This window comes from Carettochelys insculpta, chromosome 1, assembly GCF_033958435.1.
Source record: "Carettochelys insculpta isolate YL-2023 chromosome 1, ASM3395843v1, whole genome shotgun sequence".
Taxonomy (NCBI): domain Eukaryota; kingdom Metazoa; phylum Chordata; order Testudines; family Carettochelyidae; genus Carettochelys; species Carettochelys insculpta.
This window is the reverse complement of record NC_134137.1, coordinates 356119795-356139807: the sequence shown is the minus strand read 5'-3', so window position 1 is coordinate 356139807 and position 20013 is coordinate 356119795. Positions and strand designations below refer to the sequence as shown.

The 20013-nt window shown below is 47.8% G+C and overlaps 1 protein-coding gene across 1 annotated transcript in view; it reads right to left on the bottom strand.

Moving 5' to 3' along the window:
• The window catches only part of CCDC146 (coiled-coil domain containing 146), a 176596-nt gene that overhangs the window by 78684 nt on the left and 77899 nt on the right, over positions 1-20013 (bottom strand). The window contains exon 3 of the mRNA XM_075017091.1: positions 845-927. Coding sequence (XP_074873192.1) covers positions 845-927 — 83 coding nt within the window. The remainder of the gene's footprint in view (positions 1-844; positions 928-20013) is intronic.

Here is a 20013-nt window from a genome sequence, read left to right as displayed (position 1 = left end):
TCCCTTTCAAAAGGCTGCAATGGCCCTTCAAAAACCCATCAATCCACTTTTAGCACGAGATCGTTCCCTTTCGAAACCTGCGCTTTCGACTGCCCTCTTTCTATTTTTGCCCTTTCGAAGGGCGCTTATGTGTAGACCCAGCTTATTAGTTCAGACTTCTGATAAATAAAAATAATTTCTTTATTGTATGTTATAATATCTATGATTATTGGCTCTATGAATGTGCTCTCACCCATTTTAATTTATACCTTACATTTTACCTACTGTAGCTTATGTTCTTCCATTCCCATCAATATGTTTAGATTTCCATTTTCTGGGAGATATTTATTTAGCTCAAATTACTGCTTCAATTTTAGAGAGGTAGCCATGTTAGTCTGTATCTTCAAGATCAACAAGAAGTCCTGTGGCACCTCATAGACTAACAGATTATAAGGTGCCACTGGACTTCTTGTTGTTCTCGAAGATACAGACTAACACAGCTACCTCTCTGATACTTGTCACCATGCAAGGCACTGCATTTAGCTGTATTGAGTGTTTTTTATCTGTTAGTCTATAAGGTGCCACAGAACTTCTTGTTGTGCTTAAATTTTGACATTTAACTATACTGGGTTTTTTCCTTACCTTACTACTTTCTCTATTAAGCACAGTCACTATAAACAGGCCTTTGACCAATGTATAGGACCTTGTGCAGTTTCTCTTCACTGGGGAATTTTTACTTTAAGTATGTAATGATTTGGCTAATAAAACAATTCCAGACAGGAATGATGGCCTTCACTAATCTCTAGAATTGAATATTCATAATCAAACAAGAGCTGATGTACTGAAAAATCAGGAAGTACTGTACCTTATCACAGTCTCATGCAGAGTGGTGTACTTTGCTTTCAGCTCAGCAACCCTGGGGCCTGGAAGTTTGCCAGCAGAAAATAACTAGAAAAGGTGAATAGACAATCATGAAATCCATGGGACATTAACATTTTTATTTATACTTAGACTTCTACAATTAGTGTTGGCAGACTTTTCTTTAAGTTTTGGTAACATTTCAAATACAAATAAACCGGAAAGATGCCGGTCTATTTAAAGATTTGTATTATAAATAAAGAGTATAAAGAACACAACACAATTACAGAGTTGATAAGATCTTTGTTCCCTTTGAGCTTTCTCTCAGGCCAGGTCTACATTAGACATTACAGTCAATTGTAGATACACAATTCTAGCTATGGCAGTTGTGTATCTTGAATTGACTCATATATAATCAACTTACCTGGCTGTCCTCACAGAGAAAGGGAGATGGGAGAAAATCTCCCGTTGACATTCCTTATTCCTCACGATATTGAGGAATACAGGAGTTGACTGTCGACTGCAGATAGTTTGATTTTGTGTGTCCCTAGTCAGCATGCGAAATTGAACCCCAGAAGATCAACCCTGACAGGTTTGAACTTCCGCATAGTGAAGGCATACCCTGAGTGCACTACAGGGTGTTAATTCTGCTGCTCTTACCTGCATGTGTGCAGAATTTCACAACTCTCCCTCTTTTAGTCCATGATCTGAGCCTACCACTCTGCCCGTTGCTTATTACTCTGCAGGTCTGACTGGACCTGTGTTTCATGAGCCTGTCACTAATGCTACACAGCGATAAACAGCCTTCATAGAATAAGTAGGTTTATTTAGCAAATGGAGCAAAGCATTAAAGAAAGTGATTTAAAACAAGTAGCCTACACTCATATTCAGATTCATCTAACCTTACATTTCACTTCAAGCCAGGTTAGATGGGCTTCCCTCTTGAGTTATAGGAACAGAACATATCCATTTACATTCTTCTAGTGATCCCAGGATCTCTTAGCCTCCCAGAAAGTGTTTCTTTAGGATTCTTCCCCCTGCCCCTCCAACCAGGGAAACTAACTTTTTTTTTCAAAGCTCTACCCTCCCTGTGTGAGCCTCAACCCAGGAACTATATATCTCAGGAGTGGGCAATAATTTTTGAAGTTGGACCACTCCAATAATTTGGTAAATGGTCAAGGGCTGCACTCTTCCATGATATTAATAAAGGAGGTGAGGGGTATGGGATGGAGGTTTGGTGCAGAACAGAGCCTTGGGTAAGGGACTGGGCTGCAGGAGGGGAAGTGAGATCTGGGAGGGAGTTTGGGTAAAGGAGAAGATTGTGACCTGTGGCAGGAGACTGGGGTGTAGGGGCAGGTTCAGGGGTTTGGGTTGTGACTTTGGGCAGGAGGGAGTAGTTACTTGCAGCAGGGGATTGGGGTGCAGGGTCTGGGAGTGGGTGTGGTTGCAAGAGTGGGGCAGGGAGTTGTGGGGAGGAAGGACTGCGTACCAGAGGAAGGCTCTGGCTCGGAGACACCTGGGTGACTCCTGGCCAGCAGTCTAGCAGGTTCCCTGCCTTCCATGCCCCAGCAGGCAGCTAAGAGACCATGTTTGTCATGTTTGTCTGTGAGCAGCTGCAAAACTGAGGGGAGAGTGAGAGGGATAATTCAAAGGCTACCTGTCTTGAAACAGGTAGCTGTCATTGGCTGTAAACCAGCCAATGGGAACTGCAAGATTTTGCTGGGGTTGTGGCCCTCCAGCCAAAAGATTTGCCCACACCTGGTATAGACACAATCTAAACTCATGGAAGGGATTTTTCCATTGCTGTAGGAACACCAGCTACTCAAGCAATGGTAGCTAAGTTGAGGGAAGCATTCTTACATCAATCTAGCTGTCTACAAAGGGCAGGCCTGTTGATGGGAGGGCAGGGACAAAGGGGGCAACTGCCTCAGGGCCCAGCATTTGAAAGGGACCCACAGCTCTGGCTGGAGTCACTGCCCAAAAAGAGGTTGCTGAAGCTCCAGACCCCTTTGAAACTCTGTAGCAGTGCAGCTCTGCTGCTTCACACACCTCCAAAGAGGGGGCAATGCCATGGTCTGAGCAGCACAGCCAGCCCCTTCCTACCTTAGCTCCACCCGTTCTGGAATGCGGAGCCGGAACCCTCTTCCACCTTGGTGTCGGCCCTGCTGACACAAGGTGATAGCTTGGCATAGCTACATCACTTGGGAGTTGTGGGTTTTTCACATCTCTGACTGACACAGCTGTGCCAACCTACATTGGAAGTACAGAAGAAACCTCAGACTGATTTTTAGAGATTAAAGTAAGGTATGAATTTAAAGTGCAATAGCAATTCTGGAATAGCTACTGCAGAATAATTATCACATGAGAGTAATTCCAGTTAATTTCCTAGTTTGGAAAAACTGTATGTTTTCTGTGCAGATAGACTAGCCTCACCTGGGGGGGTGTCCTCACTACAAAGCTCTGCCCATGTGACTGCATCTGCAATGAGGCTGGATTAGCCCGTGAGCTAGAATGGATTTCTGATGCGATTACCTTCTACCCCATGAAGCCTCTCCCTGTCTGGCTCCCTCTATTCTTATGTGTTCTCTTTTTTAAGTTCACCATGATCACATGGCTGCCTTTGTTCTGCTTCTGATAAGTTTTCGTTTGTCTATTTCCTCTTCCCAGTTCAAATAGTAAACTAAACTGGACTTCTAATGCTTGAGCTCACCCACTGCTCCTTGTTGTTTGCACTTGAATAGCATAATTGAATCGTAAGCACTGCCAACTCCTTGTATTTTCCAGGTGTGAACTTTGTACAGGACCTTGAAAATCTTTATACATATAGGCATATGTGACAAATGGGGGCTTTGCTTAAACTGATTTTCATAAACCGACTTCACAATCAAAAACAACGAGAAGTCCTGTGACACCTTATAGACTAACAGATATTTTGGAGCATAAGCTTTCATGACAGAATGGGTCTTTGCCAACAAACGCTTATGCTCCGACAGATCTGTTAATCTATAGGGTACCACAGGACTTCTTGTTGTTTTTGAAGATACAGACTAACTTGGCTAACCCTCTGACAACTTCGCAATATTAACCAAAATTCATAAATTGTATAAACATAGACTTAATTTGTCACAGATATCTCCATTCAAATGCTGTAGAAGTGCATCAGAAATGAAGCAGGAAAACAGAAGGTTAGCATGCACTGCAGAAGAAGGAAGGGGCAAGAAAAGAAAGTATATCCCAGGTAGAAGTGTGGAATAGGAATCAAGGAGGACTACCAGCTCCTGGGATTGACCAGTCTTCATTCGCATTATAAAATAAGCAGTTTGCTAGTGTGGGCTGCAGGAGCAAATTCTGATCTCAAGCCCATATCCTCAGTAACACTGGCTAGCCCAGACTTGAAGCATCCTCAGAAAAAGGTTAAAAGGTTCTCCTGCATGGGTGGAAAGAGGATTTTATGGTGCTCTGAAGTTCTTAGCCAATGTACACATGAACAAGAAATATGAGGTAGGACAAATTAAGCTCTCTTGCACCTATACTAATCCAGAGTAATTCTATTAAACGCAACTGACATTATGACCTGAGTCACCACTCAGGTGTATATTTGCACCTATGCAAACTATGTGTAAAATGCAGAGGTGGGAAAAGTACCCAAAAAGCTACTTGAGTAAAAGTACAGCTGCAGTGGGGAGGGAAATGTACTTTAATACATCACCAGTGTCCCTCTGGAAAACTACCTGAGTAAAAGTATATGCACACATTGCATCTTGATTGTACTCAAGTATCCAGAAGTGAAAGCAGCTGTACTTTTACTCAAGTAACCTTGTGGGCCCTTTTTTCAACCATGGCAAAATGTTACCATTCTGAATTGATAGAGCTTTAAGGACACGGCACATGTGTTAATGACTATACAAGGTGCATGAAAGCAGAAAAAAATCTCAGAGGAATGTCAATGAGAGTTTTGCTTGAGTAAGGCCTACAGAATTGTGCCGTTAGCCAAGACACCTCTCTGAACAATGTTCATTGCAACTTTTTGCGGCAAGGTCGCAGTAGTTACCAACATACCATTTTTAAAAGAAAACATGCCACCAAACATCTAGGTTTCGTAAAGTTCACCCAGAATGTTGATGTGTGCTCTTGCAGAAAGTATACCTTGCCCTTCTGCAATCCCTCTCTCATTTTGTGTAAACTATTTCCATTCCGCTACACTTTCAGGGTCAATGTTTTCTGAAATCAGTGAAGTTAACAATATCTCATTTTGTGTACAGCAGTATTAACATTCAAAAACAGTACAGTTATATTGATTTAAAACTGATGTGAGATAAGAATCATGCCCATTAAGTATTTTAAAAAGACACATAGGAATCAGCATCTTCCATTTATTGGGTTTTTGGATGCCAGATACCTCAGGAAGAAAAAATACATGACATCTCTACACTGTAGTTTTTGCATTTGGATTTTAGATTTAGCTGAATTTTTAAACGCATGCATGCACACAAGCACACACACTTTTTATAAGCCTTTATTCCTGAAAAATAGCATAAGGTTTATATTTTTAAATACTGCAAGCTAAATTAGAATTTATAAATATTTGCATTTCACTTCGGTTTCTAGAAGTTTGCAAAAGATGAGTCATACTGAAGTCATATTTTCCTATGAGGTGCTGTAGACATTTTTTTAGATTCAGCTTTGTCTTCGCTGTCAAATAAAGGTGTGTTTTTAATGTAAGATTAGTAATGTAAGTTAGTTAACTCACTGTTAAATTCTAGTGAAGTCAAGGCACTGTAGATTCACAGGTAGGTAATATGAACCACGGGTAGTGGTAGTGTACACACACCCCCATAAAGTAAAAGCTGTGTTATCCAGCCCTGTAATGACCAGAAAGCTCTATAAACTGGCTTTTTAAATCTTCAGTTTATATAGTCTGGTTGGCCTGGGACTGGCAGACTCCCACCCTACCTTCGTGAGGCTCCCCAAAAGTGGCAACATGTCCCTTCTGCTCCAAGGTGAAGGAAAGGCCATGGCAGCTCCTTCCACTCCCCTGCCTGGCCCCAAGCACACAGCTCCACTGGCTAGAAAACAATGCAAACCAAGAGGAGCTGCAGGGGTGGTACCTGAAGGTGGAGGCAGTGCAAAGAGGTGCTTCACAGCATCTCCATCTAGGAGAAGCAGGGACATGTTGCTGCTTGTAGGGAGCTGCCCAAGGTGAATGCCACCCTGCTCTGGAACCCCAAAACCCCTCCTGCATCCCAATCCCCTGCCCTGAGCACACCCTGCTCCCAAATTCCTTCCCCAGGTCTGAACCCTGCACCCACTCCTGGACTCTAACCCCTTGGCTCCAGCCTGGAACCCTCTCCTGTATCCCAAATCCCTCATCCCCAGCCTCAACCCCTCAGCTGGAGTCCTCACCCCTCCCACATTCACGTCCTATCCCAGCCCACATCCCTTTCCTATACACTGAGCCCCTCATTTCTGGCCTCACTCCCTCCAACACCCAATGTCTCTGCCTCAACCTAGAGCCTCTCCCACATCCAAACTCTTAGTTAACCAGAATATTTGACTAAGGGGCACCCCCGTTCCTCAACATGTCATACAACAAAGCTTTTACTCTATGTGGGTGTGTGTCTGTGTGTATATTTGATAACTTAATTCATCCTCCTTGAGTAAGGAATGAGGCCTGGATCAAGAGACATAGGCATTATGATTCTGCACATTGTGGCACCTAAATTACAAAAAACAGAACTGTGGTCCACAAAACATATGTCAAGTCCCTCTGCTCCCTAAACAATGACTGGGGAAAGATCACCACCTCAGAATGTGATTCTAAAAACAACCACACTATGTAACATAGACAATGGAAGATGCCGATCATAAGGGTATGTCCTAAACCTGATCACTTTCATGGAGACCTAGATCTGGGGTCTAAGTGTGGGATGCCAGGAGTCACCTGTATCTGCTAGCAGTGCAGAACAGGACTCCCTCTCCTGGAGTCAGGTGGCTTAGTCACCGAACTTATTGTAAGGAATGTGGCAGCAGGAGCGCAATGCTACTGAAGGCTGGGAGGAATGTGTCTCCCAGAGATCATTTGCATGAGAATGCAAAGGTGTGCATGGGGGATATGGGGTGTCTGGGGTAGAGGTAGTAACTTTGACTCTCCGGCAGCTGCGCCTTTTCAGGTGGACAGAAGCACTGGTCCTCACCCACCACTCAACTCTCACTGTTGGTTCCTAGCAGCTGTTGTGCATTACAGCGACACCATCCCCTGGGCAACTGCATCAGCTTGCAGGTAAAACACAGTGAAGGGGGGTCTGGTCTGTCTCACATACTGACCTTATGGAGGGACTTGTTCCTTCTCGCTTCTAATGCACAGTCTCAACGGTGGACCAGGAGGTGTGGTGCTGCAAATCGACAACTCCAGTGAAGGTGGAGGAAGATGCACCACGGCCTTGTGGGTTATTCTGGGAAGGAGTAAGGCTAAGGGAGTAAACCCTGACAGAAAATCTGGAGGGGAATCCTAAGGTGGTTCTGTGACAACTTCTGGCACTGTCCCGGCAATTCCTGCAGCTGAGCTGGTACCAAATGTAAAGGTTATCCTTTCCTTTGGACTACATCAGTAAAGCCAAGAGCTGGGGGCCTGGTGTCTGGGCAGCCCAGGGTCTCCATAAAAATTGCCCAGGCTCATGCCTGGAGAGGTACTCCAGCATCGCTAAACAGCATTGAACCAACATGGGAGGCAACAAGTACCGGTTATAAGCTCTTGCTCGATTCACGTAGAGAACGAGCGCCCGGGGTTGCTTCTGATGGTGGGAGAGATCATCGCATCTCATTGGACAGTCACCGTCTGCCTTAAGCTGGGCAGTCCCCAGCCAGTAGAGTACTCTCTCGCCACAGTTCACTTGCCTCACTGGGTGCATGAGGCTTAAGGCTCCCAAACCTGACAAGTGACTGAAATGAGCACTGGACAAACCAACAAGAAAATTATTAAGAAAAGGAAATCATCAAAGTTTCAAGCTTGCTTGCTGGAATGTACAGACCATGTTGACCAGTTTGACTGAAGATCTTCAGGACATCAGCAACACCCAAAAGACCGCTGTCATGAACAAGGAACTGAAGAGGTTCCAAGCTGACATCGCCACTTTGCAGGAGATGTGACTCGCAGCTTCGGGATCCCTAAAGGAAAAGGATTACACCTTTTTCTGGAAGGGCAAAGCCCAAGAGGAACCCAGGGAGCACGGTGTCAGCTTTGCAATCAGAAACACCCTTCTGCAAATGGTGGAACCAGTCATGGGCAGATCAGAAAGACTCCTTCAGGTCAAACTTCAAACCTGCACCGGTCCCGTTCACCTGATCAGCACTTATGTTCCAACTCTGAACACCACACCAGAAGCAAAGGACAAGTTCTACGATGAGCTCAGTGCCGCCATAGTGCAAATACCTGCTCGTGAACAATTGTATCTTTTGGGTGACTTCAAATGCAAGAGTTGGAGCCGATCATGACTCATGGCCCTCTTGCCTAGGTCACTTCAGTGTGGGAAAAATGAATGACAACAGACAGCGTCTCCTTGAACTTTGCACATACCACAATCTGTGCATCACAAAAACATTTTTCCAAACCAAGCCATAGCACAGAGTGTCATGGAGACATCCACGCTTGAAACACTGGCACCAATTAGACTTGGTCATCAGCAGATGCAAGAACCTCAAAAACGTCCTCCTGACACGCAGCTACCATAGTGTCAACTGCGATACAGATCATTCGCTAGTCTGCTCCAAGCTCAAGCTGAGACCCAACAAGCTGCACCATTCTAATCCAACTGGGAGGCCCCGCATTGATGCCAGAAAGATGGCAAACTCAGAAAAAGCTGAAATGTTCAGCAAGACCCTTGAGGAGAATCTGCACAGCAGCCCTGGGGGTGCTGATACGACATCCAGATGGCAGCATCTGAGGGACACAATCTACAATATGGCCTTGTCAGTGTTTGGAAGAAGAGCTGGAAACACAAATGACTGGTTCGAAGCTAACTCTGATGAGATGATTTCAGTCTTTGAAAAGAAGTGCGCTGCACTTCTGGAGTATAAATGCTCACCGAGTCAGAGTACCCAGCAAGCACTCAGAGTAGCCAGAAAAATAGTACAGCAGACAGCCAGGCGCTGTGCCAACAACTACTGGCTTGAGCTATGCAGCAGTATCCAGAACTGTGCTGACTCTGGTAATCTCAGGGGAACATACAAGGGCATAAATAAGACAATGGGACCCATCCAGAACAAGACAGCACCTCTGAAATCCAAATCTGGTGAAGTCATCACTGACAAAGCCAAACAGATGGAGCGATGGGTCGAGCACTACTCCGAGCTGTACTCATGCGAGAACATTGTGGTTGATACAGCCCTCAACGCTGTTGAGCTCCTGTCAGTCATGGACAAGCTGGACCAGGAACCAACTGTGGTTGAGTTGAAGAAAGCTATTGACAGCACTGCATTAGGAAAGGCCCCAGGCCAGGATGGTATACCATCAGAGGTAATCAAGTGTGCCTTGGACACACTTCTGGAACCCCTACATGAGCTGTTGTGCCTGTGCTGGAGAGAGGGTGAGGTTCCACAGGATATGCGGGACGCCAACATTGTAACCTTGTGTAAGAACAAAGGAGACAGAAGTGACTGCAACAATTACCGTGGAATCTCCCTCCTAAGTCTCACTGGTAAATTGTTCGCTCGTGTCATCCTCGGCAGACTCCAGAAGCTTGCTGAGAGGGTGTATCCTGAATCCCAGTGCGGATTCCACGCTGAGAGATCTACCATTGACATGATCTTCTTCTCCCTGAGGCAGCTGCAGGGGAAATGCAGGGAGCAGAGGAAGCCACTCTATGTCACTTTCGTCAACCTGACCCAGGCTTTCAACTCGGTCAGTAGGGATAGACTGTTTAAATTGCTCCACAAGATAGGCTGTCCACCACAGCTACTCAAGATGATCCAGTCTTTCCACAAAGACATGAGACGAACCATCCAATATGACGGCACATCATCAGATGCCTTCAGCATCAGGAGTGGCATCAAACAAGGATGTGTCCTTGCTCCGACATTGTTTGGGATCTTCTTCACACTCCTCCTGAAGCATGCCTTTGGATCCTCAACAGAGGGCATCTTTTTGCACACAAGATCTGATGGGAAACTGTTTAATCTTGCAACGCTGAAGGCTAAGTCGAAGGTGCGGGAAGTGCTCATTAGAGACATGCTGTTCACAGACGACGCTGCTATAGTGACACACACAGAAGGCCAGCTTCAAAAACTGCTAGATCAGTTCTCCAAAGCATGCAAGGACTTCCGGCTTGCCATCAGCCTAGAGAAGACAAACATACTTGGTCAGGACATTGCTGAACCTCCATCAATCAGGACTGACAATTACATGCTAGAGGTTGTCCACGAGTTTACTTACCTTGGGTCCACCATCACTGTCACACTGTCACTGGAGTCTGAGCTAAATAGGAGGATTGGAAAAGCAGCCACAAGTCTGTTCAGACTTAGCAAGAGAGTGTGGAACAACAGCAAGCTGTACACTCACACCAAAATGCAAGTCTACAGAGCCTGCATCCTCAGCACCCTCCTCTACGGCATCGAGTCTTGGATCTTGTACACCCGCCAGGAAAAGAGGCTGAACGTCTTCCACTTGTGCTGCTTCAGGCCCATTCTTGGGATATCATGGAAGGACAGAGTGCCCAACAACGCCGTCCTCGAGCAAGCTTGTATTCCAACCATGCATACCCTCCTCAGGCAGTGGCGGCTCTGCTGGCTTGGCCACGTCCACAGGATGAATGATGGAAGGATCCCAAAAGACATCCTGTATGGCAAGCTAGCCTTTGGTAAAAGACCTCCTGGACGCTCCCAATTGCACTACAAAGACATCTGTAAGAGGGACCTCAAGGAGGTAGACATCGACCCAGATAGTTGGGAAGAGCTGGCAGACGACCGTAGCAGCTGGAAGCAGGAACTACACAAAGGCCTTCAGAAGGGCGAGATGAAGATTAGACAGCTGGCAGAGGAGAAGCAAGCCCATAGAAAGGACAGCAAGGACCTGCCAGACACCCACTACATATGCAGCAGATGTAGCAAGGACTGTCACTCTCATGTTGGCCTCTACAGTGACAGTCAATGCTGCAAATGATGATCTTAAATGGAGTTACGAAGGGTGTGATCCATAGCCTACCCAGACTGAAGGATGCCTTGAATGAATAGTATGTGTGATACCTTTCAGGCAAAGCCAAGTAAGCCATGAGATTTTGTCTATTGTAAACACATTGTTGTAAAATCACAATTTATGCTGACACTCAGTGTGGGAGTTGTGAGATCTCACCAATGCTCTGGGTTGTTGTGGGGGACAGGGCAGTTGCCATAGCTGCATAAGACATTGATTACACAGGGCTCCCTGGTTTAAAGCATTGTAAGTGAGGAGGGGAGGGGTGCTAATTGAGTGAGCTTGCTGAGTGCCTTGGTCCTGCCTATGCCTTGGTCATATAGCTCTAAGCCTAGTTTGACTAGCCCTCCCTGCCTATTGAAAAATAGAGCTGGATACTAGGGTTTTCATGAAACTCCACAGTGGAGATATTAAGAGCTGAAATTACAGCATGGCAACTGAGGCCATGCAGAGCTGAAATCACAGGGTTCTGCCTCAGGGCAATTCCCCCAGAGGAGCAGCGGGCGGCTGCTAGGAGGAGTGGCACGTGACCGGTAGAAGGAGCAGCGGATGGTGTGACTGGCGGGCAGCTGGTAAGGGAGCAGCGGAGGGATGTACAGTGCAACCGGCAGGTGGCTGGTAGGAGGAGTAGCCAGTGGCCAGCAGGTGGCAGTCAGTGGGATGCTGCAGACAAGTGGACAGCTAGTACTACCTTGGTGATGTATCTGTGGGCTCTGGGTTTGGGACTGCAGTGCGAGAGGTACACCTTGTAACTGTGTATGGGGTAAAGGTCAAGAGCCCCAGCAAGAGACTTGGTTCTATAACGTATGGGGATGGTATCTTGTTAAAGGGGTTTGTCTCTCCTTTGCTTAGATATACTGCATCTGTCATAGTGGACTTGGGGTAGTTTATTGTCATTAAATAAGCTGTTTCTATCTCAGGCTCTGTGCTTGCGAGGGTGGGGGAGAACTGCCTTCCAGGCACCCAGCAAGTGGGGTGAGATTGTTCCAGGCCACTGGGTGGGGGCTCAAGCCGGCTGGTTGTATCCTTGACAGGAAACCCCTAGGAGCTGAACCCAGCCCTTCTGGCAGGCACCTGGCATTAATAGAAGGGTTACATTATTTCTTGCCTCATTCCACAAAAAAATGTCTGAAAGAGATGTGATGTTGCTGCTGCCACCCAACTTAACATTTTAGTCTACTAAATAGTGCTCTCACCCAGGATGTGGGAGACCCAGTTTTAATTCCCATCTCTGCCTCATGGGCAGACAGTATTTAAATAGGGGGTCTCTCACCTTTGATGAGCACAGAAGTGCTTTTTTTGTACCGGCACCTCAGCAGCCCCAGGTATGCGGGGAGGAAGGGGCAAAAGCTGGCTGAAAATTTGCCTGCCACCACTGACAGGAGTTAGGAAACTGACCAGCACAGCAATGGTGGTCAGTTTTCTCTCTCCTGTGAGCAGCAGGTAGTCCAGAGCCAGGTTCTGGGCTGCCTGCCACTCATAGAAGACAGGAAACTGACCAGCACTGCTGGACTGATCAGTTTCTTGGCTACCTCAAGTTATGCAAAATTTGACTTATTTGGGGTTAAGCAAGAACGCAACCTCCACGTAAGTCAGGGGTCTACTATAGTAACATTCCACAACGTAGATTCTCTTTATAAATTATACTCTCTTGACAGAAATGAGAAGCCAGACTGCTGAATGTATTTACCTAAAGATACAGATAATAAGAACATAAGAACAGCCATACTGGGTCAGACCAAAGGTCCATCCAGCCCAGTAGCCTGTCTGTCAACAGTGGCCAATGGCAGGTGCCCTGGGAATGGGCAGCGGGGGGGGGGGCGGAACTGAAGACAATGATCAAGCGATTTGTCTCCTGCCATCCATCACCAGCCTCTGACAATCAGAGGCCAGGGACACCATTCCTACCCTTGGCTAACAGCTTTTTATGGACCTAACCTCCATGAATTTATCTAACTCTCTATACTTTTTGACAATCTCACTAGGCACCTGTTAGGGACCTAAATGCTTTTAAAAACTTTCTTCCAAGGGCTAGAATCTCAGACTTGCTAGAATTCCTGTGCATTGTGCTAGCCTTCTGAGGAATCCCTTATTTTAAAGGGAAATTTCTGGAGAACACAGAGCTGGCATTAAAACTCTGCTTCTCCTTCCTGGCAGCAAGGGCAGATAGTATGCCCAAGGGAAAGGACATGAGGGTGCAGCGTTCCTCTGAACCCCAGAAGCTCTAATGACTCTGTGGCAGTATCTGACCAAGCAGTAATTTGTAATTCTTAAAATAATGTTGGAACTGAAAGCTTGTTTCTAAGTTGCTTTTTACTTGGTTAGAATTCCAGTGTTTAAAAAAGAAAACATGTATGGCTACGTCATGGCACTTCATGGCCATGTCTACACTAGCAATTCTTTTTTAAATATTTTTTGAAAGAACACGGTCTTTCAAAACATTTCATGGAGTGTCTACGCTCATAACACGTTCTTTCTAAATCAATTTCAAAAGAACGTGGCACTCCTTTTGAAAGCACTCTTCCACTCCCGTGTCAGGAACGGTGCCCTCTTTCAAAAGACATTTTCCAAAGAAAATGTGTATAGACACTCCGCAGGTCATTCTTTCCAAAGAACAGTCCTCTATGGCATCAGCCAGCTGGCGTGTGGCGATGTCCTGGCCAGCGCAACTGGAGCTCTATGTTCCCTGCATCCAGATGTGTTCAAAGACATAGGTACCCAGCAACCCTGTGGCAAGAAGCTGAGAGCATGCAAGCAGCATCACAGGCACAAGCCTGCAGCAGCACGCCCTCTTGCCCAGTATGCAGCCACCTGAGCCACTCCAGTGTCCCTATGGCCAGGAGCCAGGAGGCCCGGGCCTTCAGCGGACACCCACCAAGACAGCAGAGAGCTTGCCGGAGCCCGCCCAGGGCACGAAGAAGCAGACCCATCCTGGTCGGAGCCAGAACTGCAGGACCTTCTTGGGCTCTCTAGGGGGGACAAAGAGGTACTGCTGCAAACAACTGTCTGGCGCTGGAGTGCCGTGGCATTCACCTGGCTGTCCACCATCCACACTGTCCATCTGCCGACCTGACCACCTAGGGGCATCCCCCTCCATGGCACCCCGAATTAAGTCCAGTCAAAGGTTAAAGGAATGCAGCAGGCCTACATAAGGGCCAAAGACACAGCTGGCCGCTGGGGGGCAGCACCCACCAGCTGCCCCTACTACTAGGAACCTGACCACTTCCTCAGGGCTCAAGAAGAAGCTCCCCCAATCACAATGCTGGACACCATAGGGCCCAAACCAGAGCCCGAGCTGGAAGACCTGCTGGAACTCTTGGGCCGGACCACTCCCCAGGGGCAGGAGTAAGAGCCAGAGGCGACCTCCCAAGATGACGGGTTCACAGATGGGATACTTGTCATCACCCTGCCCTCTGGGCTGTCAAGCCTGTTACTCTCCACCTGGGCCTCCCCCGAGTTCCTTGAGGGACCCTCAGGTAAGTACCAGGCATATCACACACCCCAGGGCATGGGGAGGGGGTGCCCATCTCCACCACAGCCGGCAACAGGCTGGCCACATGGCTACCGGCCCTGGTCTGAACACTCCCCAGACGGCCCCATCTCCTGGGCCGTTGAGATGGCTGTGCGTGGCACTCAGCACTCAATCCTGTGGCTATCACTGCCAGCCACATGCCCAGGGAGTGGGGGTCTGCTCTGCACCCATTGCATGCCTCACCCACACAGGGACCCCTCAGCACCCGGGAACTCCCAGGGCCACCAGGTCAGCAGACAGCAGGGCTTGTGGGGGGCGGGGGGGGCTGCCCATGGGCGTTGGGGGCATGGCTCTTGGGGTTAAGAGGCAGGACTGATGGATTGTCCCTCTCCCCTTCTGTCCCTACAGCTCTGCTATCTGAAGGCTGAGACAGCCCCATCCAGGGGCAGAGGAGCCCTGCAGCAGCTGAGGAGGGGGCCGGGGCACTCCCACATCCAGCGCCTCTGTGGGCCCATGCCAGGAGGTCATGCCCCTGCCATGATGAGGAGGATGTCACAGACACAGCTTCCTGGTGGGAACAGAATACTATTGTGCAGGAGTGGCTGGTGCTGGACTGGTAGATGTGGCCTGGTGGCAGGAAGTCTGGGGCGAGGTGGCAGTGGCCCTTCACAACCTCACCCGGGCCATGATTAACTGGCTTCCCCAGCCTCCCAGTGCCCCACTCACCAGCCCCTCACAGCCACCATGCTGTCCCCTCAAAGTTCCTCCCACAGCCCCTCCCATGGCTTCCCCGCAATCTCTGCCCTCGCTGCTGCTCCTGCCCAACCTCCCCACAGCTGACATGCTGGAACTAAACCGCTGGCTCATGGGTAGGGTGGGCCAAGGCTGAGCCAGTCCCCACCAGCTCCCCTTCCCCACCATACCACCCACTGAGCCTGAGGCTGCTGTACTCCTCCTCCGCCCCACCTCCCGGTAATCCCGGCCCCATCCCATTCCCGAGAGAGACCCTGGACCCGGGGCGGTAGGGTGTCCTGCAGCCACCGCAGTTCACAGCCTTCTACCTCTGCAGAGGAATAAGTCCCCCTACCCCATTCCAAGAAACCTCCCTCTAAGTTCCAGTGCTCTCACCCCCATCACAGGACCCTACAATGTATATAGTTTCCCCCCCTTCCCCACCGTATATAATTACTTGCACAGATTGTTTTGTTCACACAATTAATATACTGCATTAAAGAGTTTATTTTCAACCACCCCCACATCCCTTGTGAATGGTAAGGGAACAGTGATGTGTGGGTGTGGGGAGGGGGTGTGGTGGGGTTGTCTGGGAGACGGTTATTGGGGCCCCTGAGTGAAGGCCTCCCAGACCTGCACGCTCTTCTGGTGGGCTTGGTGACATGTGGCATGGGCTGGCTGCTCATAGTCAGGGCTGGCCTTGGTAGCCCACTCCTGCATGAAGAGCTTATGCTTACTCTCCAGTATACTGTGGAGAGTGCAGCATACCCCCACAACGATGGGTCCATTGTGGAGGCTCTCCTCTAGCCAGGTCAGGAGGCACTGAAACCAGCCCATCAGGTGGCCTAAAGCTCACTCTACAGGGTTGCAGGCCTGGTTCAGGCAGGTATTAAAAAGGTCCTGGCTCGGGTCCATGTGGCCAGTGTAGGGCCGCATGAGCCATGGATGCAGGAGGTAGGTGGCATCAGCCACCATGCAAAAGGGTGACGTCCCTGATAGGGAGCTTTTGCCAGGGGATGTAGGTTCTTTCCTTCATCCTGTGCCCAAGCCCCGCATTCTGGAAGACCTGAGCATCATGGGCCCTCCCCAACCAGCCCACACACACATCCATAAAGCGTCCTTTGGAGTCCACGAGGACCTAAAGCAACATGGAGTGTTACCTCTTCCTGTTAATAAAACAGTCCGTGCTGTGGTCCAGGGCCCAGATCACATGTGGGTCCTGTCCAGTGCACCAAAACAGTTGGGGAACCTCAGCACAGCAAATCCCACAACAGCTGCATCAAGGTGCCAGACACAGGTGACTGTCCACAGGAGGACAGTGTCGATCGCCCTGATGACCTGCATGAGATGGAGGACACACGTGCTCGTGCATGTGTGGTGGGGTGCTCCAGGTCCTTCTGTCCCTGGCTCCCTCCCCCAGGCCCACTCCGCTATCCCTGCCCCCTCCAGGCTGCCCTCCTCTGTCCCCTCGAGGGCCACCCACCCCAGTCCATGAGGGTCCCCCTTGCCCGGGAGCCCCCTCCCCACTCCCTATGGTAGTTGTCTGCTCAAGCATGCCTCACATCCATGAGGAGAGTCCCAACAGTCACCTTGCCCACCTCGAACTGGTTCCCCACAGACTGGTGGCTGTCTGGGGTGGCCAGCTTCCATATCACTATGGCAACCCACTTCTTCAGGGAGAAAGTGGGCTGCATGCAGGTGTCCTGGTGCCGAATGGTGGGGCCCAGCCAGTGGAACAATTTCAGAAACATCCGCTTGGTCATGCAGAAGTTCTGGACCCAGAAGTTGTTGTCCCACTCCTCCATCACAAGCCGCTCCCAGCAATCGGCACCGGTGGGATAGCTCCACAGGCACCAGATCACCTGGGGGTGGGGGTGCAGATGCTGCCTTGTGGAGGCCGCTTGCAGGACTGCAGCTGGGGAGGTGGCCAGCGGGAGGAGCTGCAGGGCGGCCATGAGCACCATGGCCACCAGGTGGACAACAGCCTCTAGGAATTCCCCATTGAGGAGCTGCTGGCGATCCATGCGGGTCTCCACTATGATTCAGGACCATGCATGGGGTCTGCTGTGCTGCAGACAGCGTGGCAGCCCCCAGAGTGTACAGGGCAAGGGTGCTGGGGAGGGGCCGTTTAAGGAAGCAGGTTGGCAGCCATGTGACCCTGTCTCTGGCATTTCCCGCTCTGTTCTTTTGAAAAAGTGACCGGGGCTGTGCAGACACTCTCTTTCAAAGAACGGATTGGTCTGTTGAAAGAGTGGATCTAAAGCTCAATCTGAGTTTGGTGTGCAGACACACTCTTTTGAAGGTGATCTTCTGGAAGATACCTTCTGGAAAATCACCATGTGAAAGATCATGTTAATGAAGACGTAGCCAATCAGAGAGCCAGCAGCCTGGCTGGTAGTGAGTGTAATGGAAGTTGCTGCTGCTTGGCACTTTAATGGAGAAGACTAGATACTCATCCAGGGCTATGCCCCAAGAAAGCCAGCCTGGATGTTCTGGGGAGTGGGGGCCCTCTCTTGACAGACAGGGCTTCCAGGACACTGGGCAGCCCTGTCTGCTGTACTTCTGGTTGGCCATTTTGCTGACAGAATGGCTGGGCAGCATCTCTGAAGCAGCTTGGTAGTTTGGCCACAATCTGTTGTCAGAAGTTTTGTTGGAAGATATTTTCTGACAAAATCTTGTCAGCAAATCCCTGTAATTTAGACATAGCCCAGGAGACTGTTATAGTGCCTAGGTTTGAAAACATTGGCTTGTGTTATATCTGTGTGTTTTGAAAAATGACTACATTAATAATACCATAGTTTACATATATTTAAAAATTCTGAAACAGGGCTGGGAGCTGATTTAAGCAATTTTCCGTTAGGTCTCTCAGGCTGGCTATTGTCACATTCCTGTAAAATGGGTGCCTATAAGATGAGGCTATCAAAATTTTTACTTTTGAGATTTCGTATTGCTAGACTGAGCAAATAGCAGTTTCCTTGTAATTATGTTAACAATCTAGTATAACAGAAGGTAGAATCTGGAATTAATTGAGGTCACATCTTTATTTTGGGAATAGATGATGCCAAGTTTGGAGTTTGGAATATAATCAGGTCATCTGTCTTACATTGCTGGCCCTTTCAAACCTTTCAGTTTCAACTGTGCTAATGTACATTTTGCATCTCTCCCTTCTGATATATACACAACACTTTTCTTTAATTCCCTTATTAAGCAAGGGAATCTTTAATAATCTGAAATTTAAAGAGTCCTACAAAAATGGAAACTAGGTCAAATTACAAAGGATGAATATAAAACAAACAACACAAGTATGTAGAAACAAAATTAGAAAAGCCAAGGCACAAAATGAGATTAAAATAACTAAAGATATAAAGGGTAACAAGAAAGTATTCTTCTACAAATATATTCAAAGCAACAGGAAGACTAAGGACAGGGCAGGCTCCAGGGTGAGGTGGAGGCTGGGGGGTGGAGGGAGGCAATATGGGTAATGTGGAGTGGCAGAAGTGCTAAATGACTTGTTTCAGTTTTCACCAAAAAGTTTAGTAGCAACTGGACATCTAACTTAATGAATACCAATGAAAACTAGGTAGTATTTGAAGATAAAATAAGAAAGAACAAGTTAACTTTTATTTTAGTAAGATGTCTTGAAGTCAGCAAGACCTGACTAAATACATCCCAGAACAATTGTTCTCAACTGGGTACATGAACACTTAGGCTATGTCTACACCTGAAAAAAACTCCAAAACGGCCATGCTAATGGCCAAATCGAAGAATACTAATGAGGCTCTGAAATGAATATTCAGTGCCTCATTAGCATGCCTCCGGCCACAGCACTTCAAAAGTGCTGTGGTTTGCTCACCCACAGCTCGTCTACATGGGGTCCTTTTTGAAAGGACCCTAAAAACATCTAAATCAGCTGAGATAGGAATAAGGGGATTTTGATGTTGGCAGAGTCCTTTCAAAAAAGACCCCCATGTGGACGAGCCATGGGTGAGCGAACCACGGCACTTTCCAAGTGTAGCAGCACGCTAATGAGGTGCTGAATATTCATTTCAGTGCCTCATTAGCATTCTTTGATTTGGCCATTAGCATGGCCATTTCGAAGTTTTGGGTAAGCGTAGACATGACCTTAGGGTTACAGGAACTCATCTAGATATTTGCCTAGTTTGACAACAGACTACATAAAAATCATAGAATACTAGGACTGGAAGGGCCCTTGAGAGGCCATTGAGTCCAGCCCCCTGCCCTCATGGCAGGACCAAGCACTGTCTAGACCATCCCTGATAGACATTTATCTAACCTGTTCTTAAATATCTCCAGCGATGGAGATTCCACAACCTCCCTAGGCAATTTATTCCACTGTTTGACCACCCTGATAGGTAGGAACTTTTTCCCAATGTCCAACCTAAACCTCCCTTGCTGCAGTTTAAGCCCCTTGCTTCTTATTCTATCCTCAAAGGCCAAGAAGAACAAGTTCTCTCCCTCCTCCTTATGACACCCTTTTAGATACCTGAAAACCACTATTATGTCCCCCCTCAATCTTCTTTTTCCAAAATAAACAAGCCCAAAGAATTAATAAAGTCAGTACAAAGTGAAATGTCATACAATGTCATTGTTTCTACTGCTCTATATAATATACATCAAAATGTAAGTACAATATTTATATTCCAATTGATTCATTTTAAAATGATAAGGTAATAAGTGTGCCGACATTTCTGTTTTTATGTCTGATTGTGTAAATTAGGTGAAACATGGAAGTATGCAAGGTAAATCGGACTCCTGAAATGAGTAAGAG